The sequence below is a fragment of the Delphinapterus leucas genome, chromosome 1 (genome assembly GCF_059928025.1).
Source record: "Delphinapterus leucas isolate spDelLeu-1000000601 "Yukka" chromosome 1, BTC_Dleu_Yukka2, whole genome shotgun sequence".
NCBI classification, from domain to species: Eukaryota; Metazoa; Chordata; class Mammalia; order Artiodactyla; family Monodontidae; genus Delphinapterus; species Delphinapterus leucas.
The window spans coordinates 10,229,358-10,253,851 of NC_143129.1; the positions used below are offsets into that span (position 1 = coordinate 10,229,358).

The 24,494-nt window shown below is 41.3% G+C and overlaps 1 protein-coding gene across 25 annotated transcripts in view; it reads right to left on the bottom strand.

Annotated features, from left to right (window-relative positions):
- NEK7 (NIMA related kinase 7) overlaps nt 1-24,494 on the bottom strand; it is a 145,848-nt gene that overhangs the window by 68,836 nt on the left and 52,518 nt on the right. For 20 of the 25 annotated variants that reach the window (XR_016391873.1, XR_016391871.1, XR_016391877.1 and 17 more), the window contains 2 exons: nt 23,336-23,420; nt 5,130-5,270 (listed from right to left, as the gene is read on the bottom strand). The exons of 1 other annotated variant lie outside the window; for it this stretch is intronic. Coding sequence is in view for 18 of the 24 variants with exons in the window: in XM_089906356.1 (XP_089762482.1) it covers nt 5,130-5,270; nt 23,336-23,420 (226 nt within the window). In the remaining 6 variants the exon portion in view is untranslated. 4 more of the 25 variants (XM_089906420.1, XM_089906424.1, XM_089906397.1 and 1 more) reach the window with 2 other exon arrangements.

Consider the following 24,494-nt stretch of genomic DNA (forward strand, 5'->3'; position numbering starts at 1 on the left):
TGTTAGTATTCTATTTATGGTATATATCTTAATTCATTATAACCCCCAAATTTTGTTAACTAGAATGCCCCATTCTCTAAATATTCGATAAGGCTAAAAATTTACTACATTTTTATATGCCTCAAAATGCCTAAAATAAAATTTAAAGTACAAACGAATAAAATTAAGAAGCTTTAATTTTTTAAGATGAAGTCCCTGCCCCCTTGACAAGTAAACTAGTATAGTATCAATTACTAAATTATTCTCCAATTTAAAAAATATATAGTATATAAATTATTCTTACAAATGCTTCCTAATTTTCATTTGCTCAAGTATCTATTGAAAGTTTCAAAGAAGTCTATAGGGATTAAATAATGAAGTTGATAAAAGCTGCAGGACGAATTCCGTAATCACAGTGAACACTGAAAACGAGACTGAATATATGGCTATAAAGTGTTACAAATATATTAAAATCAGTGTATGCATTACGGAAGAAGCTACTGCCCACAAATTTCTAATTGCATGCAAATCCTAATGTCTAATTACATGCAAACATGCAAAATCTTTAATCTAAAATTAACACATGTAAAAGAGCAAGTTATACTCATTAATATACTCTAAAAAGTGATTTTCTTGATGAATGCTTTAACATAATTATCAAATATAAGTAAATATAAGTAAAACAAATATCAAAGAATATTTGTTCTTTCAGAAAGTTTTTTTGAGATCACCCGGATCAAAAGGGTGAATCTGAACAAATACTGTATATTATCACTATTTATGTTTGTTTGTAAGTATACAAAAGTGCTTTATACAAAAGTGACTCTAATAAATGTCACTGACTGACAATGGATGTCCCACAGTAAAACAGTATTATTCAACATACAACTTAAGAGTAAGAAAAGACAAATTAAGCATTAATGAACTAAGGATCAAACTACTTCGCCTACGATTAAAAAGTCAGGGTAAAAAAGGTCAAAGAACTGAGACACAAAAAACCAAAATTCATGCTATAACATCACGTCTACCAATTCCAATTACACAGCTCTAATCAATGAACTAAGTATAATAAAACAGAGATTAAGTGGACGAGATCAAAACAATTCTTTGATAATCTTCCAACACAAAGAACTGTGGTTCTGAGACACAGCCCGACGCCTGTGAAGACTTTCCCAACCTCCCTCTCACCCTGGGCCCCTCAAGGCTGCGCCCACTGTGGTTCCTCCCTCACTATTTTAGACGTGTCTTGGCTGCACTTCCACTGGAATCCACGAGCCCCGTTATTCTGTTCATGCTGGTGTTCTCAAAGCCTTAAGATGCTAACCACTGAACATCAGGTGATCGCTAACACTGGAGAAGTGAACTGAACGAGCAACAGGAAGGGAAGCAGGGAGACAGGGCAGCAAAGCCAGTATGTGGAATTGCAAAAATGTTCCATCAGTTAAGAACCATCTTAATTTTTGGCAAACAAATCATGACGGGATGTGGGCAAATTTTCTAGAAGGTTGGTTAATGCTGTCATACACTGCAGGCTCTCAACCTCTTTATGATTTCAAAGAAGGAACGTGCATTCAGTACACACTCTTTCCTTTCCACACACAGGTAACAGGCAAACATCCAGGAAAGTCACCAGGGCTTCCGGCAAGTTGGCCACAGAAAAGTGACACCTGACACAGGACAAAGTACAGAAGAGCCCGGAGAACTACGCTGAGGAACCTGCACGCTGCTTCTAAAGAGTCTCATCAAAGATTTGTGAGCAGAGAAATGAGTTATAAACGCAACATTTCAACACAGGAACTCAACCAGGAAGGATTCTAGAAGAGCTGGAAACAGTGACATGGCCCTTTAGACGAGTAAAGTAGCCTTAAAATAACAAATTGCATGAGGATATCCAATGTTTGATTCCTTATGAATTTTTTGAAGAGGGGCTAGGATTCTTCAGGCAGGAAAAGAGTCTGGTCAACAATAGTTTAAAACATTTTCATACTAAGCTGCAGAGGTGGATTTTTAAAAAGGAAGAACCCTGGTCTTTATTGTTCAGCGCAAGTGTAATACATCACAAAAATCAATAACATGTCTGAAGTGCAAATATATTTCTCCTCACAAAGGTTTAAGATACTGTTCCCTAATTACAGAAGCTAAGAATATCTTTACAGCAACAATTCTCTCTTGTATAAAGGAGTTACGTTTAAACTAGAATATGTCCCAATAGCAACCCTAAGAAGCACAGAAGAAGGCAAAGCCCAAAGGACAAACTTGAACTCGGCACAGCGGGAGGCAGCGGTCTGGGGTTTACCATAGTGTGAAGTGGGGGCAGCTGGAGGGGCATCTACCCTGCACTGACTGGAAACACGACCATGCACATCCACTCCTGTCCATTCAATTTTCCAGTCAAAGGAAAGAAGGATACAGGCAACCAGAAACGATGTAGACAGTATTACAAGAGGCCTGGAAGAGCTTTTGTTCTTCCTCCCTCCCTCCCTTTTCCCTTCTTTCTCCGCTTCTTTCTCAGTATTTCCAGTGACAAGGTTCTGTGATTTAAAACACAATCCTTAGAGACAGAACTGAGCGCTGTCTCTCTGTCCACACTCAGGGTTGGGGGTGGGGGTTAGGGGGGAGAGGGAAGCCAGGAAGGCCGCAGGGACTCCACCTAGATGTCCTCTCTCTCCATCCATCCATCCATGCATCCGTCCACCCATTCATCCACCCACCCATCCTTCCACCCATCCAAGCATCCACCCACACACGCACCCACCTACCCATCTATCCACCCACATATCCATCCATCCATCCAGCCAGCCAGCCAGCCAGCCAGCCAGCCAGCCAGCCAGCCAGCCCCGCCTTGACACTTGGGGCAAATCAGCAGCTGTCTTCTCTCTCGTCTGTTCTGTGTGTTCAGCTTGTACTTTTATCTTGAAAATAACCGATTTTGAAGATTATTAGCCTCCTAGAGAATCCATAGTGAATCCTCACTTCCCTCCTACTCAAAATCCTGTTCCTGGTTTCAGAGCTCTCCAGGATCTGGTCTCACCTCGACAGCCTGGCTGCCGTTCCAATCCCAGCCACGCCAACAGCTCATACTGACATTTCCTTTCTGAGAACTAGGGAAACCAGGAATCCACGCTGCAGGGTTTAACGTTTCATTGCTCTAGATAGACTCTTTCTCCCTTGGTGAGCAGGAATAAAATTGCTAGCTTCTTTTCCTCCCCCACCCCACAGTGCCCAGAGATACATATTAGAAATTCAAGACATTTTAAAAATGCATCAGAGGGCTTCCCTGGTGGCGCAGTGGTTGAGAGTCCGCCTGCCGATGCAGGGGACATGGGTTCGTGTCCCAGTCCGGGAAGATCCCACATGCCGCGGAGCGGCTGGGCCCGTGAGCCATGGCCGCTGAGCCTGCGCGTCCGGAGCCTGTGCTCCGCAACGGGAGAGGCCACAGCGGTGAGAGGCCCGCATACCACAAAAAAAAAAAAAAAAAAAAAAAAAAAAGGATCAGAGTTCTGTTGTTAGGAAATAATCATTCCCAAAGTCATCTGTGTCATAAACACTAATATCTGCATTGTATATTTTATGTTCTTACTGTAAATGGCAGAGTACATGAGAGAAGACGGCTACCCTCACATGCTGCTGGAGAGAAGGTCAACGGTGCAACCGCTGGAAGAACTCGGTATAAACTTGCAGCACTGACCGTGCGTGGCCCTGGGCTCATCACTTCCATCCTCAGGCACATGCAAAAGGGAGATTCTTGCACCGGGAAACATACACAGGAACATCACGGAAGTACTGTTTGTAACAGCAAACAACTTTACACAACCAGTAGCACGTAACAAGAACTGGATGGTATACACACGTAGTATGTAATACTACACATACACACGCATATCTACATATTGAATACTAGATAAAGAATAAAGCATAGCCACACACACCAACATGTGACAACATTTATATAAGTTCAAAAATGCAAAAGCAAACAACAGATGTATTCAGAAATGTACACAGATTTGGAGAAAAACTCTAAAGAAAAGCAAAGGAACAATACACACAAATTCAGGACATGGTGACCTCTGAAGGAAGGGAGCGGCAGAAGTGTGTCAAAGGTGAGTGGTGGATATGAGAGCATCTGTCCTATTCTTTATATCTAACATATATGCCCCATAAAATCTTTCATAAATATTTACTATTTGCTTAAAAATATGAGTGAAAACTATTCACCTCTGCTACAGCTGTTGCAAGTATACTGATCCCTTACAAAATTAAAATAATAAGAGGACACTGAGGTTTTGCAGGTCTCGACACAGAAAAGACACCAGGGCTGCAGAGTAAAATGGAAAGTCCACAGGCAGGTGTGAACAAGAATGCCCTTCCCTGAAAAAGGGAAGTAAAACGGTACAATGTCAAACACACTCTGGGGCAGAAAGGCAAGTGCTTTCGAGACCAGAGGCGAGTGGACCCATCAGGGCAGTGACCTGTCCTGGGCTCGGGCTGGGGCACGGCCTTGCCAGGTGAGCTGGGGCAGGTCCATGGATCTGAGGAAGCCAGACAGAGTCAGGACTGGAGGGCAGAGCTGATGCTAGAATAATACCAATACAACGTGTGGATTTTACGTAAGACGTCAATCCTCTAACTTTACCTATTTCATTTTTTTTTTATTCTCCAGTAAATAAAGTTCACTTCAGTTTTCTTTCATTTATTGCCAGTGTGGCTCTCTACATTAACGAAAACCTCCCCCTAACCTTGCCTGCCGTTTACTGACTTTATTAGGCTGTGCATTCTGTGAGCCTGGTTTCCTTCTGCAGTGCCTGCAGCTCAGGATACAACACGTAGCCACACGTCCAGTTAGGAGCCATGGTGACAACTCAAATCTGCCTCTTAAAACCTAGAGCTGTGAAAGCTTTTCTAAGATCATTCTAGTCATTACTGAATCTGGGTGAACAAAACCAGCTGAACTTTAAAAGTAGTATTAAAACTAAAAAATGATTTCCACCATGTATTGCACTTAATGCAAGTGTTTACAGTACAATTTTTATTCCTTCCCATCGTTCTCAACTTAAGACTGTCATGACCCAATCATTCAGGATGCACTTTTCTCTATTTATTCTTCACAGAGTATAATTTTACGTGGATTTATATAATTAAAGTCATCTTACCTGCACTTTTTTTAAAGCTACTGGTACTCCATCCAAGAGACAGGCTGCTCTATAAACTTCACTAAATTGCCCGCGACCAATTTTCTTTTCTATTCGAAAGTTGGCTAATGTATTATAGCCCATATCCGGTCGTAAGGCCTTCTGTAATTAAAAAAGTCAGAAAAGTTTTCAATCACACAATATACACACAATCATTGATTGTCTTCACATAAGTAGGTGATTTCTATGGTAAACCCGCAGACAGCCATTCACTCGACAAGTATTTATCGCACCATTCATATTATATAAAAATACACACATATACATATAAATTCACCTAGTCCAACCTGCCAAGTAATGTATGAAAATCTTCTAAACTTCCTGACAATCATTTAAGTTCTACCAAGAACAATTCCAGTGGCAGTGAGTTTACCACCTCATCATTACGGTTTTTTTAAAAAGACGTAATATACCCTGAGAAAACCGTAATTCAAAAAGAGTCGTGTACCAAAATATTCATTGCAGCTCTATTTACAATAGCCCAGAGATGGAAACAACCTAAGTGTCCATCATCGGATGAATGGATAAAGAAGATGTGGCACATATATACAATGGAATATTACTCAGCCATAAAAGAAACGAAATTGAGCTATTTGTAATGAGGTGGATAGACCTAGAGTCTGTCATACAGAGTGAAGTAAGTCAGAAAGAGAAAGACAAATACCGTATGCTAACACATACATATGGAATTTAAGGAAAAAAAATGTCATGAAGAAACTAGGGGTAAGACAGGAATAAAGACACAGACCTACTAGAGAATGGACTTGAGGATACGGGGAGGGGGAAGGGTAAGCTGTGACAAAGCGAGAGAGAGGCATGGACATATATACACTACCAAATGTAAAATAGATAGCTAGTGGGAAGCAGCCGCATAGCACAGGGAGATCAGCTCGGTGCTTTGTGACCACCTACAGGGGTGGGATAAGGAGGGTGGGAGGGAGGGAGATGCAAGAGGGAAGAGATATGGGAACATATGTATATGTATAACTGATTCACTTTGTTATAAAGCAGAAACTAACACACCATTGTAAAGCAATTATACTCCAATAAAGATGTAAAAATAAATTTAAAAAAAAGACGTAATTGTGTAAAAGCAGTTTTGGGTTCACAGCACTATTAAGAGGAAGGTGCAGAGGTCCCCCATGCGCCCCCTGCTCCCACACGTGCACTGCTTTCCCCGTTACCAACACCCCCCCAGAGTGGGGCTTTCGTTACAACTGATGAACCTGCACTGACACATCATTATCACCCAAAGCCCGTGGTTTACGTTAGGGTTCACTCTGGGTGTCATACATTCTATGGGTTTGGACAAATGTATAATGACATGTATCCATAATTACAGTATCATATAGTATACTTTCACTGCCCTAAAAAATCCTCTATACTCTGCCTATTCATCCCTCCCTCCCCACTAAACCCCAGCAGCCACTGACTTTTTACGGTACCCATCGTTTTGCTTTTACCAGAATGTCACATAGTTAGAACCATACAGTATTGTAGCCTTTCAGATTGGCCTCTGTCACTCAGTACATAATTACATTTTTAAACAATATTTTTTTGTTGTTTGTGGAAAATGTCATTTCTTTTTGAAACTAACACATTTTAGTACTTACTACGCATCGGGCACTGTACTAGCTGCTAGAGAAACAGAGATGCATCAGAAATGCTTCTGCTCTGAAAGAGCTTACACAGGTACAGGCAAGGTGTTGAGAAAGAATTACAGGTGCTGGGAGGCAGCACCCCAGCCGTCCCCATTTGGAGGCAAATCCCAACTCCTTATACGTTTTATCCACTGTCCTAGTTCTTTCGTTCATTGTTTACAGACTCATTCATTCATTCCACCAGTCATAGGACAGATCTAGGATCCACTAGGATCCAACACTGTCTGCTGCTGAGGTTACCACACATGTCCAAGGAATACTGCCTTTTAAGCTCCTCATGACATTCATAATCTATCTGTAGCGATCTACCTATAAAAGTGTAACAATGGTTTAGCCATCATATGCCCTTTTATCTTCTCTCTTTTGGCTAAACACACACGGGCCTTTTCAAGATTCCTAGATTGCTGGTAAGTACACTCTTCTTGGCCTTTTACCACTCTGCTCACATCCTTCTGGACCTGCTCTACTCTGAGCCGACTCAGAGTAAACATGACGTTCTTGTGGGGCCTGACTGGGCCTCCTCTAGTAAGACTGAACATTAAATACCTATTAATGCAACCAAAGGGTGCACTGGTTCCTAAACCCACTAAAGTAATTTGATCTCTGAGTCCCTCAAGCAAACCTTAGTCAAGGCTGATGACCCTATGACTTATGTAAAAGGCTATTTTGACACATGGGCATTACACTAACCCCTAATACGTATAACCTTGTTCATTTCACTACATCTGTCATGCTAGCAAAAACTCTAAAATTCTGCCAAAGTTTCACTGTCATTCAAATACAATGTTTCTCAAAAAGAGAAAAAAGGTAGCAATGATTTCTACTCTTGTGCATTGCTTTTCTTTCTTCGGAAAGTCCAAAATATTGTCAAGAAAAGTACCACTCTTCCTTTAAGACATGCAAAATAATCAGAATACAAATTTCACAAATTCATTATATAAATATAAAACCATAAATAATTGTCAGAATAACAATAGTAACATTACTACAATAATAAAAGGTTCTGTTTTGGTACCTACAACTTAACAGGTCCTATAAATTAGTACCTCATATGCCATCTAATTCAATTCTCATGACAATCCTGTAAGGTAGATGTTACCACACCAAATCATTGTCTAGCTGATTCCCAATCCCCAATTACTAAGTATAGGCTTTGCTATACTGCCAGGGTTACTAAACAAAGTCACCTACAATGTGATACAACATTATGGGATCCTACATGATGATCCACAGTATTTTCAAGTTCAATTTTCAATTTCAGGCCTTTTGATGAAAAAACAAAACTGGGACTAGAAACATGTATATCAAAAATGAAAATAAAAACAAAATTATAAAATAAAGGGTGACAACCTGCCACTCTGTTCATATATAAGATTTCTTTTTGTGGTCACTGAGATGAATTTATAATTAAGTGTCACTGTGACACCTACTTAACAAAGGAAACTTACAAAGCCTCACTTCTCAGATATATTCAGTGGATATTAGCAACTTCTTTAGTTTTCTTAACTTTGTTTCATTTAAAGAGGAGAGACTTTTTAAATTGTCCAGGCTTTTCTAAAAAATCTTTTTTTTATTTTTTAATTTACACACTAGGATAGTCTGCAACATCTGAGAAATAGGTTTTCTTCCTCTCCCCAAAATGTACAGACCATTCCTTCTCCCGATGAAACCTGTCAATCTCAACAGTGAAATACAGCTTCATCATTAGGAACGGTATCACGCAATCCATATACTTTAAACCTGACTGGGAATTCCATCTTCTGTCTGCACAATAACTGACAAATATTAGCGTGAACTGCTAAGGCAGTGTGACAACCGCATGCTGAGAGCAAAGTCTCACTAATGTGTTTTGGCATGCAGGTTTGTAATCACACATTTACATATGCAATGACCTACATTTGCATGTCAGATCACACACTGTCTCGGTTTATTAAGGCTGGGCACCTCCCTGTGCTTGGCGGCCAGAGCGGGCGAGAGAGGGCCAGAGGGCGGTGTTTTTTGGCAGTTGAGGGATGAACTGCCACCAAGGATTAGGTTGATATGGCCTGAGCATTAGACACTTCATTAGACGTAATCTGTTTAACAGTGGGCAGTGTATGTAAACTTCACAGCCCATTTGCGGCACCTTTTCCCCCCATGGCCTTTCTTCAAAGGGCAGTGTGGGTGAGTGACAGCTTGTCTCATCTGCTCCCATGTCCTGTCACCCAGTGTAGACGTGCAGAGCTGACATGAGAAGAAGCATAGCTGCACATCTCTGACTACCCCCCCGTGTCTGTGCCACGCTGCAATTTGTATAAAAATAAGCCTGTGTAGGATGAGGTCTCCTTTAAGAGATCGCCAGGCAGGTTATACATATACTTTGGTAATGACTCTCTGATACTGTATTCAGTGCCACACTTCATTTTGATGAGTTATGCCCCATGTAAGCAGCGTTGTATGAGGTGCTTAAAAAAGATGATATCAAATCAGTGCCCACGCAAGTAAAGAACTATTTTTAGGAAAGAGCTATATTCTCTTTTTTGGATGATGTCCAATTCCCCATATTCTTTAGCTTAGCATTTGAGTTATAATGGGAATAAAATAATCCAGCAAAATAATGAGATTCAAATCAGTATAAAATATAAACCAAATAAAATCACTTAAATTGCCTTTCCGTGCTCTCATTCTGGTGGATAAACTGGGTCTCAGTCTCTGCAGTCCCTTAGTGACCAGGGTATCTGTCTGAGCTGCACAAAATGGCTTCTGGATTTGATGTGAGTCATTTAAAGGATTTTTAACTTTTATGAAAGTAAAAAGCTACTCTGCTTCTTCCGCAACACACTGACACCCACCTACGACAGGAGCTCTCTCAGTCACCTGGCCCCTGCCCTGGGCCTCCCCTCCAACCACACCGTTCGGCGCCAAATGCGCCTGCAGCTCCGGCCCCTCCGTGCAAGGCATCTGTGTGTCCCAGGCCCTCTGAGTGACTGCGCCCCTCGCACCTGGCCAGCCCAGCTCGTCCTGGGGGCTGACTTGCCAGCCCTTCTCAGGAATCGTCCTCAGCTCGCCAGGAGGCTTTGCTTGCTCCTGCCCCTGGGCCTGCACAGCAGCCGACAGCAGTCAACTCTCCACACAGTGGTGCAAACTCAGGCACTGAGCTAGGTTCCAGACCTCACTGGATTTTAATTATTGGTTTACACGTGTATATTTCTCCCTCCGAACACAGAGTTTCTCAAAGACAGAAACCAAGTTTTATCTTTGTGTCCAGATGCCATGAAGGCAGCTCAACATGAAACAGACAATAAATATTTACTAAATAAGTGAATGTAGCTGAAAGAACTTAATGAATATAAAAGTTCTAAGTGCATCCCCATGACTGTAACCACGGAGAAGCTCCCAGCAGGTCTGAGGCAGAAGCTCCATGGGGAGTGGGGAAGCTCCAGACCTGCAAGTGGACGCTGTCTCTGCCAGTAACAGCTTCCCAACAGGTGAGACAGAGACTCCCCTTGCACCCACAGCAGGAAAGGGGACCTTAGTGCTAATTCACTGCCCTCTTAGTGCAGTACAGCAAGCCCTGAACACTGTGCTCTGAGGCCGGACCTGGGCCAGGCGGTACAGAAGAATCCACTGAGTTCCCATAGAGCCCCAGAGAAACGGCACAGGTTCTGGAGTCAGTCAGCAAGGCCTGGGCTCGAAACCCCAGTTCTAACGCCCAGTATCTTTCTCAGCTGGGCCAGCTACCCAAACCTTGTTTCCCACTTCTCTAGCATAGGGGTGAACCCCCACAAAGAACTGTGCGTGAGTGTCCCCTGGGACAGAGCCAAGCTCACGCACTCCCTCACCGTCATCTACGCCCCCTCCCCCAGGGGCGCCAGCGGTAACAGCCTGCCACCGAGCCTCTCTCCCCACAGGCTCTGGATTTGTACATGCCTCCTGCATGTCCTCGGGTTTTCAAGACTGAAATTCTTTAGTCTTGACCCTGATTTGCTTCTTTGGTCCTCTTCCTCTGGCCGAAACTGGAGTTTGTCTGTATCTACAGCTAGGCTTCCCATATGCCGGCCACATCCTTGCTAGGGTCTCTGAGCACCGCCCAGCCTTGGGCTCTGCCTTCCAACCAGGACACCCCAGTTATCACGCAGACTGTTTTCCTGATTCATGAATGAGAACAGCCTGACCCCTTGGGTGTAAGGATCCTTGGTGCCATACACTAGAGCTAACTAAAATTATTCTGCCCGAAGGCCTCCTAATTGTTGTGGGGGAGCATGCAATAAACAAAACCATGTGTGGCTGCAATTCAGCTATCGGGCTGGAACATGCTCACAGTAAAGTTTAAATTCACAGGCAAAGTGAAGATAATAACTGCTTGAAAGCCCATAAACCCTACAAGTTTGAAGCTGCAAGCTCTTCGTGACAAAAGAAACTGAGAAAAGGTGTGATTAATTCAGCACAGGGTAGCTTCTAAAATTACTAAATAAAGACTACATACATACCCCATACAAGAATTTTCAAACAGATTCATTTTTGGAATAAGTCTCAAAATATAACTAATTAACATGAATAACATAACTGTAAGCCCACATACATTGTTTTGATATTGTTATTGTTTTATTGTTTATTTTTATTGTTGTTATTTTATTTCTTAATTACTAACTATAAGACACCCACAACTCCTTAAATAAAGGACACAATTAAAACAGATGTTGGAAGCATTTGCATTACATTTTTGTGGTAAATTATGTTTAGTCTCTTGAGATATGTGAATCTGCAAGTTATACTATAAAAGAACCCTAAAATCTCAGAAACATAAAATATATACTCAAAATTACATATGACAACTAAAAAAAATCAAACTCTAGAGTGAAGGAAGCTTTTTATAACACCTTAAGTGTTCTGCATTCTCATTAATGAAATCTCTTGTTGATCTGAATACACTTTAATTACATACCGCCAGATCTTGCTAACTAATTGGGATTAACTTCTACATGTCAGTCTGTTAACTGCTTCCTTCATATGACATAAATACTTTTCATTTTAAAATAAAATTCCTTCTGCTGTGCCACAGGCTCATACTATCACAGGTGCAACCTCGTTAAACAATTAATAATTTCCCATGACTAAATTAATTTCTTTAATTTCCTTTAAATTTGAAGGCAGGAACATTTAATGAGCAGTAAGATAATTCAGGGTAACAGGATGATGATAATTCTCTCTGGGGAAATTAGAAGAGTCACAGCATGGACTCAACAGACTCCCCAGAGAGAAAATTATGTCCTGATAATTCCTAGAGGTATTGTTATCAATGATCTAATATACAAGCCAGTATTAATTACAATATTTAACATCATTAATATGGTTTTCACTGTTACTGCAAATTCACCTCTTACTGGTGATTTTCATATTACCAATTATGTAATCTAATAAACTATATTTATATTAACATTATTAAATTTCTCAAAAATTTAAAAGTTACAAAACTTCAAAATGCCCTTCAATTTTATTTGGCAATAAAGCTTATGCTATGTATGATCTTTAAAGAGATATTACTCACCTCCAAACTACAAAAACTAGAACATCCTTTCGACAATATCTAACATAAAGCTGTTATACATTATTTTCTACAAACCTCACTAGAAATTAAAAAAAAAAACACATATTAAAAACAAAACCAAAACACCACATGTGCCAGCAGAGTCTAATTAGTCATGCTTCTTCCCATGTGAAAAATGATCTCCCTAAAATTTCTTTAACTATTTCAAAAGTAACCTATTCCTAAAGACACTAAGTGTCTGAGATTTACATCAGTTGGAACAACATGCCATTAATCATTATAACTGGCTTTTTATCAAACAAAGGAGAGAATTCACTATAGCATAAGAAAAATGAGTGATCAAATACAGCCAATTATCTAGTTAAACATTTATAAGACCCCAGTGTTTGTATCATTTAATCATCATTAGTTACACTACCCAGCATAATCACTATATCCAAATTATGTAACCAGAAATACTGATGACCTTTCCCAGCATTTCATGAGTAGGATAATGACGAAGACACTCCCATCTGCCCCATGAGCACCACCAGCCATACCTGGTAAAATTAAATATGGCAAGCAGACGCCTTTCCCTGAGAGAAACAGATACAGAGACAGACACAAATAGAGGGGAGAGGTTTTCTACAATGTATTCATTTATTCCACAGTTATTAACAGAGGAAGGAGATTAAACAAATACATAATCCAAAACAATAAAAAGACAATAAGCAAATACATAATAGTATCTAATATTTAAGCATATGCAGAGAAATAAAATAGAGTGATATAATGGAAAATGAGTGGACGGTTATTTTAGAGTGGGTAATTCTGGGATGACCTTGGTGAGAAGGTGACGTTTATGGTGAGATTAAAAGACCAGAAGAAAAAAAAAGGGCAGAAAGAAAACCTGGAGAAAATGTCTCGAGGAAAGAATGAGCTGAGTGTGTTGAAGGAACACTGGCTGGAGGATGGAAAACAAGGGCGACGGGGTGGGGAACGAGGTTAGAGGCGAGCATGACAAAACCGCACGGCACCCTGACAGCACCAGTGAGGGACCTGGGTCTCCAGCAGAGAAGCACGGTACTGTGAGCTAACACACGTTTTACAATGACAACTCACGACGCTGGTGGGGAAGGAACGGACAGGAGGATGAGTAAAGCAAGAGTGGAAGCAGGGGGACTGGACAGGAGGAAGCGGACCTGACCTGACTGTTGCGGGGAGATGCAAACAGCAGACGGAATCAGGATATGATCTTGAGGTGGAGTCAAAGGAGCTGCTGATGAATTGAGTATGAGGAGAGGGGGACAGAGAGAAATCAAGGATAAATCATGGATCTGGGGCTTGAGCACCTCGATGGATAGTGATGCCACTGACTGGGATAAACAAGGCTAACGAAGCACCAGTGTGGGCAGAAGGCAGGTAAAGGATGTAAGATGATGCAGAACCAACCACTGGTGGAGAAACCTATGCTTCAAGAGTGTCGCTGGCAGAACGTCATCATCGTCACCCTCACCCTCATCCCCGTCATCTGGGTCCTATCTACGTGCCAAGCACAATCCTAGAAGCTCCATAGCTCATAGGAGGTAAAAACTATGATTCCTCTAATTTATTAATAAGAAAAGTGAAACATACAGATGTTCAATAACCTGTCCTCCATCACACAGCCAGAAAGTGGGGCATCCAAGAATTGATCCCAGGCAATCCGACTTCGGGGCTCAGGCCCTGAACCACCCCACAGAACAGCCAGTGCTTCTGATTGATCCCAGCTCCCCAACGTGTCCCCCCACCATATAAACTCTGGTGTCCACAGGGCTCCATCCTCAGCCTTCTCTTCTCACTTTGCTCATCACTCTGGGCCACAGAACCCATTGCTCCCTCTCTCCCATGTGTTGGTTCTGGAAGTTAGTGCTGCGTGAAACTGAGCCCTGGTGCCCCCCTGGCGCCCTCCTGGACACCCTATCAGAACTCTCCTAGAAACCCCTCCCCCTCCATCCCCCTCTTCTCCTACACTGAATGATATCCAGTCAAGGAAAAAAAATAAGTAAAAGGAATGCATAATTAAATGTATTCTACATAAGTGTTCCTGGAAAAAGAAGTGCTTATCAAAATTTCTAAATCTGAGGAATAGTTGTTTTATGAATATTTAGTGAGAAAGATGTATGAAACATAACCACAGTCATATGAAAAAGTCATAATATTCACATAATAATAATATAAAGGGAGACAAAATATAAAGGTATGCTAAATGTAAAATGACACAACCGAATTCTAACAAACATATTAGAATCTATACATTCAACGTTGCCCTTCAAACAAGCACCGTGAGAGGATATGGACTTACTCCAGGAAGGCTTCCAATACTGAAAATATGTTTGAAATTCCTCCTTGGACTGCAATCAGTTTGTGAATCATATGAAAATTACTGGTCTCATTTAAGAAGATATCTCATTTTGATCGAAAGAAGAATACCAAGACTATTTATTTTTTTCACCAAGTACATACTTGGCTCCAAAAGATTTCTGAATCTTCCAAATATTACGTTCACCCTCAAAAATGGAACAATTTTCATTACTGTATTTATTAAAACTGTATTTCAGGCTCTGAATGCAATTCCAAATAGAACTGGGAAACTGTTTTGATTAATGTCGACCTCATCTTTGCCCACATCAGACTATTCAAATAGAAATTTCCAAGAGAGCAGATGAGAGAATCCTTACCGCATTCCCATTCTTTTAAAACTCATCTAAATTTCTCAAGGCATTTCCTTTAAAATTTAAGGAACACTTACCCCTAAATATGTAAATACGAACAAGCAATCTAAATTCAAAACTCAAATAAACTTTAAATATTTTGATATCACTTCTCATTTGACAGATTTCTTATTATTCTATATTGCCACAGTCTTTTCCTAAAATAACTCTCAAGTAACTAAAATCTATACAACATAATTAGATTGATCAATATTTAGCTTTCACTTAGAGATTAATTCATTCATCCAACAAATATTTATTGAGTACCCATGACCTACTACTCATTGATATAAAGCATGATCTACAGAAGTGAACACTGCACTGCTGGTATAGCATATTCTGATTTGTTAGAAGCATACTAGTGTAAGAAACTACCCAGTAATCATTATTTTTCTGAGAATAATCTTTTTGTTGTCTTCCAAATTACATGTTTCCTCTAGGATAACACTTTCCTTAGGGCCTCTATCATGTACTTCATCTGCATTATAAGGAGCCTTTATGCTATTAGGTTCCATTAGGGACTAAATCTTGAACGGCTCCTGAGACCATTACCTCAGCATCTGAGATTTGGAGCCGAAAGAGAGCATGGTATAAGCAAGACACGACTGAATCTGTGTCCAAAATAGGGAAAGACACAAAATGCAGCTGGAGAAGAAAAAGGCGACCAGATGATGCAAGACCCTCTACGACACACAAGGAAATGCAGAATCCACCCTAAAAGCCATAGAAACCGGCGCTTTTAGGAAGTGATACGATAAAAAGTACACTTTGGAAAGATGACTTTTGCTACAATGTAAAGAATGAACTAGAAATGGTAAAATGAGAGGTAAAGAGATCAGTTCAGAAGCTTCTGCGATAATCCAGGCAAAAGGTGGCAGTAATCTAAATAAACTACAGTAGTTACAGTCAGGATGTAGAGAATTAGCAGATTCAAGAGCTATTTAGGGAGTAAAATCAAGACAAGAGGAAAACTGCCTAATATAAAGTATGCGATTCGCTTGTTTGTAGTTTGGGTGACTAGATGGACGGTGCTAATAGTCACAGGCAAAAGGACAACCTTGGGCAGGAAATAATAAATTCCATCTTGAAGAGTAGGAGCTTGAGGTACCTATAAAAATATCAAGAGTCACGGTGATTGAGAAGATCAGACTGGCCAGGAAATCGATGGGGAGCTTTTTCTAAAAGCTCACTCTAAAGAGTGAGACAGACCCGGTGCCAATCCCAGCCCCGCCACTTACCAGCTACGTGACCAAGGATGAGTTAGTTCATTGGTCTGAGCCTCGGTCTCTTCATTTGTGAAGTGTGACAGATAACGCCTCCCACAGCTTGCGTTAGGAATAAATGAAACACACATTCACAATGCTTCGCACAGGGTGGGCGCGCTGTAAGAACTCAATCAGAAGCAGGTACTGGTAGCAGCAGCAGGGCTACTGCCCTGGACAAAAGCCAGGAGCCAGGGGCCAAGTGTCCAAGTAGTGCGAGGGGTCATGAGGAGGTCAGGAGACAACAGCGACAGGGAAGGTGAACACCCTTTCTTAGGGTGGCAGAGCCTTGACGCAGCAGGTTTCAGCCCTCCCTACCCCAAGAACAAGGAGGAATCGTGGTCTGGAAGAGGCTCTGTGGACAGACAGGCTGCCATCCGACCCCCGATCCTCACGGCGTGGGGTTATTAGAGAACCAGCAGCCTCCACTGAGAGGGTGACGGGAAACAGTGCCCTTGGGGGAAAGAGGTCTGTTCCAGCTAAACCAAGGAGGTGAAAAAAAGTCCATAAGAAATGGAGGATGTGTTTTTTAATAAACCATTTAATATACATTTACTTTTGTATATAGACTGTTACCCAAGAAAAACAAAAATGGTAAATTAAGCGTTCAGACATCTTAGGCCACACCTGATTTCTGGGCTCACAAAGATGTGGAAACCTGTCCTGGAGAAAATTTCTTTCTTTTTCTCTGAGCTCTTCTTCCCTGCTTCGGCACAGGCTGGTCTCTCACACCTCGGTCTAACAAAGCGTTGCCAAGAATGGCTTCCTATCGTATTTTTGATGTAGGTACCAAGGCACAGGCCACTGCTTGAACTTGTGCCAGGAAGAGAAATTCCAAAGACATTTACGTATCTTAATATTCATTTAAAAGGTGGTGCTTGAAAAGATGGAGAATGGGTTGATCTGACACCCAGTTTGTCTTCAACAAGCATTTACTGAATGCCTACTACGTGCCCTAGGTACCACTCTGGGGTCTCGGGATGAAGCCTATACTCTAGAGGAAGCAGACAGACAATGAAAAAGTGAAAAGGCAATCAATTCTACGCAGAAAAATATGGCAGCAAAGGCTTACTGGTGGGTGTGAAGGTTCAATTTTCATTAAATGATCAAAGAAGGTGATAGTTAAATACACCCTGAAAGATGATGAGTGAGTGAGCCTATGAGAAACTACTAGAAGGTTTTAAACAGACACAATTTGACTGAAATTTTGTATTTTACATTTAAAGTTTATATAATTTTGTATTGAGAGCAGGCTGAAGGGAGGCAAGGATGGAGGCTGGGAAGCTACTGAAATAAGTTTTGTGCAAAAGTAAAATTACTTGGACCACAGTAGTAGCTGCAGAGGAGGCAAGAAGTATCCCAATTCTAACTGTGTGTTAAAGATGGAGCTGTGGGGTCTGGGAACAGGTGAGACACAACACGAGAGAGCTGGAAGAAGCCAGGGACGTCTCCAGGAGCTTCAGCCTGGGCAAGGGAAGGATGGACCTGCCACCAACTGTGACAGAGAGGCCTGCAGACAGAAGGGTTGGGGGGGGACCATTCAGAGTTCAGCTTCACATGTGCTCGCTTTGAGACATACAAATTTGAGGTCAAGCAGGCAACTGGATACATGAGTCTGGAATTCAGGACAGAGGTCCAGGTTGAGATATAAATGTGAGAGTCACCAGCATATGGATCATACTTAGAATCACGAAATTGGAAGAGATCTCCAAGCAGGGATATAGACAGAAAGAGGTCTCAAGCCTTGAAGCCCTCTATTGTTAAGAGGTCCAGGAGGTGAGGAGAAATCAGCAAAGGATGGACCAGTAAGACGAGAAAAACAAGGTTCTTGGAAGCTGAGCAATGAACAGGTTTCAAAGAAGAGAGTACGATCGACTACTGAATGTAGCTGATGAGCCAAGGAGGACGAGGCCAGAGAGCTGACCAGAGACGGAGCACCTGCACATAGCTGGGACCCTGACAAGGCAGTCTAGCCGGGAGGGTGGGGAGAAGGCTTAACTGGAGCACGTTTCAGAGAGCGAAGGGGGAAACGGGAGACAAACCTACAAATAAAGCTAAGAATTAGCAATAAAAGGCAGCAGAGAAATAGGTTAGTTAACAGCTGGAGAAAAGAAGGACTTTAAAAGCTGGTTTTTGGTTTGGACTTGTTTTGGTTTTGAGATAGGCTGTGACAGGGGACCCTCTACCTGAGTGCTTGCACTTGCACCTGGGCAACAGGATATAAAGAAACCATTATGGACTAAAAATAACTGCACGCATGTGCAGTCGGGCAGTTATGAACAATAAGGTACACACAGGCCCCAAACCAACGGCCCCTTCTGAGGTGCCAGGAGCAAAAGCAGGGTCCTGCACGAAATCCCTGCACACAGCACCACCCAGAGGGCGAGCAGACCACCTAAACCAGGCCTCCTGCCAGACCTACCCCGCCCTCAGCCCGTTTGATGAACCAGCTCAAGCCCCCTCGGGGAGCAAGCAAGGGCACCTACTGCTCGTTTCCACCCCCCAGCCCCACCCCGCTGCGGCACGAGTCTCAATAAAGCCTTGCCTGGATCTCTCATCTGGCCTCCTACCAATTTCTATTGATTAAAGAGTCCAAGGACCCGAGCAGGTCACGGTTTGTTGTTGAGACGGAAGACAGAACCACGCGATGGTGTGCTAGTGAAGGGCCCGCAGAGAGGGGCCAATAGGAGCAGGGGGTGGGTGGGATCCAGTGGTCAGGGGCGTGCTGGCCTTGGGCACAGTGTGGCTGGTTCATCTGGTGACAGAAAAGGCCAGTCATGTGACTACACGTCTGGGAGAAGTCGGTGGAAGTTCTCTTCTGACTGTTACAGTGTTTTCAAGTGAAACAGGAAGCAAGGGCATCAGCTAACTGTGAGGACGGGGGAGATAGTGCTGGGGGTTTGGGGAGAGCAGAGATACGAGACGTCGTGAACTGAAACCACGGCGCGAGCCTGCTTTCCTCAGAACAGCTGCTGTTCATTCTCCTGCACCTAAAGTCATTCACTGAAGGCAACTGTCAAAGGGAGTCACCACACCGAAATTTCTATAAACAATTCAAAGAACAGAAGCTGTACTCAATGCTACTTACAACAAACACCTTGGCAAAATCAATTTATCAAAAGAAGTAAACTACATGATGACCCTTATTTCATAAAGTGATTCTGTAAGATGAGCTAAAGACAGGGGAAGGTGATATAATCATCATGTCCAAAACTCATCCCACTCAACACAGTCCACTGGGGCAACGTCGCTCTGGCCCACAAAGCGCCCAGATCACTACCCCAAACATGCTACAAGGTTAGCTTCATCTCATCCCTACACCTCGCTTCACAGGGATGCAAAAGCACAGGGGGACTGCAAATAATTTGGGCCACCAGGAAGCTTAAAGGAATGGTTGATCTACCTTACTGCTTGGGTTGGAAGACTCCCAGACAAGGTTCTCATACCTTCCAAGCAATAAAAACGAGGAACGTCTAATTTCCTACCTGTAGATCTGGGAAGCTTTCCCTCTTTCACAGGTAGCCAAAGCGTTACACTAGATATCTTCAAATTTACAAATAATAATTATAACTTAAGTCCTGGTGATTATCATAATTAAAATTAATCCTCCCTTCTAATCACTCCCATAAATTCTTAAAATTGTGCTCTGATTATAATTGTTTTACATTTATCTTTATGATAAAAAGTGAATGTACCATAGTGCTCTTCACTCAATGATCAGAAATCAAAATACTCAAAAAATGTTAGTTGCAAACTTCCATTGCTTTTTTTATTATTTTTTTAATCTTTTTTTTTTTTTGCAGTACGCGGGCCTCTCACTGTCATGGCCTCTCCCGTTTCGGAGCACAGGCTCCGGACGCGCAGGCACAGCAGCCATGGCTCACGGGTCCAGCTGCTCCACGGCACGTGGGGTCTTCCCGGACCGGGGCCCAAACCCGTGTCCCCTGCATCGGCAGGCGGACTCTCAACCACTGCACCACCAGGGAAGCCCCCATTGTTTAAAATTAGTCTCATACTAAAATAGTTTAGTATTTTCCTATTTCTCTGTCACCATCTTTTATATAGTCTGAATTTTCTTTTTTAAATTAAGCTAAATCCATTGTTCCACCAACAAGAGTCCAACAGCATACAGATCTAGTCAAAACATCCTTTCAGTACTTTCTGGCTTTAGTAGAGGAATCAAAGGAAAAAGGGAAGGAAAAGGAAGCTGATAGAAAAAGAATTTCCCTAAGTTCAAGAGAATGACAATACACACAAAAAAATTAATAGAGATACATAAATCTCACATCCTAAAGCTTATAAAAAAGGAACCTCACACAGTACTAAAGAAAAAGGAGCTCTCACAGTAATATGTGAGACCACATATTACACATTACGGGCTTAGAGTATTCATCTCAGAACAAGAAAAAGATATGCCAAGAATATACATCACTTGTCATTATACAGGGGATTGGTATTTGACACTTAGAAAGCTGACTTCGTTTTCGGTTTATGTCCAGACACGTATTAGCATCACAAAAGTAGGAGTCACTCAGCTAACCATATGTTGCCATATCACCCCGTTATTCAGGCCAATGGTGTGGAACAAAACAAAAGAAGGTTGTCAGCCCCTAGCAGAGCCTGTCCTTTGCCAGCCTTTAAAAATCATGCTACTGAGAGCAGTAACACTTTTCAAAGACTTAATAAGCAATAACGCCTGTAAACTCTTGTCAGGTAATCTCACACCATCAGTCTGGACGCAGAGACAGGAAAAACCCTCCCTCTTTCCCCCACCCCTGGGAGCAGCAGCAGGAGGCAGAGATGAAGGGAACTGTGTGAAAAGAGATGCAGAACCACAGACGTGGTTCTGAAATGTATGCTGCATGGTCCCAGGAAACCATGACTTTCCTGGCTGGTGAGTCAGTAGAAGGCAAAAATGAAAGTGCTCATTTTTTTTTTCCTTTGAAATTTAGGACGGTTCAAAACAGAATTTCAAAATCATGACATGAACTACCTAATTTTAGAAGTGCTTCTTTTACTGTCTTCACTAGAAACAATATAATACGGACCCACAGTATCTATGTATGTGTGTAAAACTAGCACTAAGATACATCTGTATCTAATAGATAGAAACTGCTTACTATAATCTTGATAATTTATGACCATACACAAAATATAGATGGTAGATCTAAAAAATAAAAAACAATCATCTTGAAATTAAAATATTGGCCTTACTCTAAGCTCTAAAGCGTCTCTTTTCTGAATACGGTACAGAGGATTCAGACGGGTGTAACAAAGAAAACAATGTAAAATTCAATTGGGTAAAGGGCTAATTTAAACATGTTCATTTGAAGGAGTCCCTGGTTGGTTTCAATCACACATTCTTATTGAGACCCTGCTTCATGTGGGGAGCTGCAGTATCACAGGGCATCCAAAGAAAGTAAAACACAGTATAAATCATCAAGGAGAGTTTAACCCAACAGCAAAGATAAGGAAAATGCCTACGTAAAATGACACAAAGGCCTCAGAAATACCAGAAGAGACATACAAAGGATGCACCATCACATTTCCAAGGAAAAAATACTACATTCACAAAATCAGAAAAAGCTTCATAGTGGAGATGGCATTTTAGATGGTCCTTAAAGGGTGGGCAGGATTTCAAAAATTGGAGAGGAATATGAGGGTACAAGATGAATAAAGTCACAGAGGCAGAAAAGATAGTTTATTCTGTAGGCAGTATTTCCTGCACTGTGCCTCACAGACATGGATTCTGAGAGAAGTCAATAAATGTGCTTAAACAAAAAGGATCCTGTGGTCAAATAAGTCTGGAAAACACTACACCCCAAAACCCCCTCCAGGAAGTTCACAGTGCACCCTAATAATACAGGGAAGGCTCTGAGAAAGTACTGTCATGAAGCAGCTGTGTAAATCCAAGTCTCCCTAACTTATCTGACTACAGAACTCATTTGAAAGAACATCTATAACAGACCAATTACAAGTACTGAAATTGAATCTGTGATTTAAAAACTCCCAACAAACGAAGTCCAGGACCAGATGGCTTCACAGGCGAGTTCTACCAAATATTTAGAGATGAGTTAACACCTATCCTTCTGAAACTATTCCAAAAAAACTGCAGAGGAAGGAACACTCCCAAACTCATTCTATGAGGCCACCATCACTCTGATACCAACACCAGACAAAGATACCATGAAAGTACATCTACCAATTCTTCATTTCCAGAAATACGATCAAGCAAAACTTGGACAAGGCTAGCACAGTAAATTTGGGACACTGCAGAAGGTCTCCAACACCAAACTGAAAGAACACGGTATTTATTAATAACAACAACAGAAACGAACTGCTGCCTCTGTGCAGGGATGAATGTTATTTTAGACACGTCATCATACATCGAGCTTTAGGGCAAGCATCCATAGAGAACACAGCATGCTAGGTAATTAACTTCTATAGTGTGTGGACATGTTTTGCTGAAACATTCCTTTAACTTCATTTCATGCTATAAAAAAACGAGCAACTACGTAACAGGGGAAACACACTGCTACTCCGAGAAAATAAGAAAAGTGACAGTAACAGAAGGCAGTCGTGGGCAATGCAGGACCAGCCAGAGCAGAGACAGGCACTAGACACACAGGCGCCGCCTTGCCTTTTCTCTTCCTCTCTGAGCCAAACATTAGCTCCCAAAGCCTGTAGGTCATTCAATTCAAGTTAAAAGCTAAAGCTGACCCCCCCTCTTTTTTCATATTTGTACATGAGAACTAAATATTCTAAAACAGTATTTTATAATAAAAACAATCCTGATTGAAGCTTGGAAATTCATACTAGCATTTTTGGCTACTTTATTTCCTAAAGGGACTGTACATGTACGACTTCCTTCCTCACTGCATTATGTCTACACACACACACACACACACACACACACACACACACTCTCACACACACACACTCACACACACACACTCTTACGGCTGCATTTATTAGAACAAATTACCTGCGGTTGGAACTGAGGAACAGGTGGTCCTTGCATCCCTTGTGATTGCTCATCCATCGTCTGAAGCAACAGGAACTTCAGAACTCTGCAAAAAATGTAAAGTTGAAATTTAAATAATGCAATCATTACCAATACATACTTGAGATGAACCTAATGCTTCAAAAATGTCCATTAAGACACTCTATACTCTTATCTGCCATTCGCTAAATCCAAGCTCTGCTTAGCTAACACAAATATTCACTATCTCAGCTAATTCTTATCAAAAGTAGCATGTTATGCTTAGAAAATCCCGTTTTGTGAGATGAAATTCTCTCTTCTCCATTACATCTTATAGATCAAAGAGGCTTCCCCTCTCCCTCCCTGACGTGAGAAGATAATAACCACGGTAAGCTTCCCAGAATTGTGGCTAACATTTTACATTCCTAAAATGCACTTCATCTTCATATTCTAAAAATGTTAGCACTTTGGTTCTTCGTGTCCAACTATAATGCTTACTGTGATTTTTAGGTTTAAACTTAAAAGGCCTGTCCTCATATGAGGGTGTTTACTCTTTTATACATATTTTTTTGTAATTACAAAACATCCACCCATTAATTCAGTAAACACAGGCTGAAGACCAAGCATACGCCAAGTCCTGCACAAGGCTCAAGAACTGAACTATAAACACAGCTGACATCCCTGTCCAGGAGCCACTTCTGCACTGATTCTACACAACACCAAGTATCTCTAGGTTCTTCATAAGTGTAATTTTATAACTAAAATCTTGTGGGTTAAAAAACTAGGGTCCATTTAAATAGGATCAACAGACAGAAATTAAAACACATTTTCACTTCATTATACCCTTTAAAAAGCAATAAAAATATTCTAGACATGGGTTATTTGTATTGCAAATATTTTTTACCATCTTATAGAAAACCTTCCCAATGGCACCTTTTAATTAACTTATGAACAGAAATTCATAAATTTAATATGTTCTAATTGATCAATCTTTTCCTTTATGGTTAATGCTTCTGTGTACAAAATGCTTAATAATTTAAGAATTATTTCCCTACTCTAAATTCTCATACATTATCTTTCAATGTAAGCTTTATTGCTTTGGCTTTCATATCTAAATTTGCAATTGATCTGGAATTAAAGTTTTGTACAATATACGGTGAAG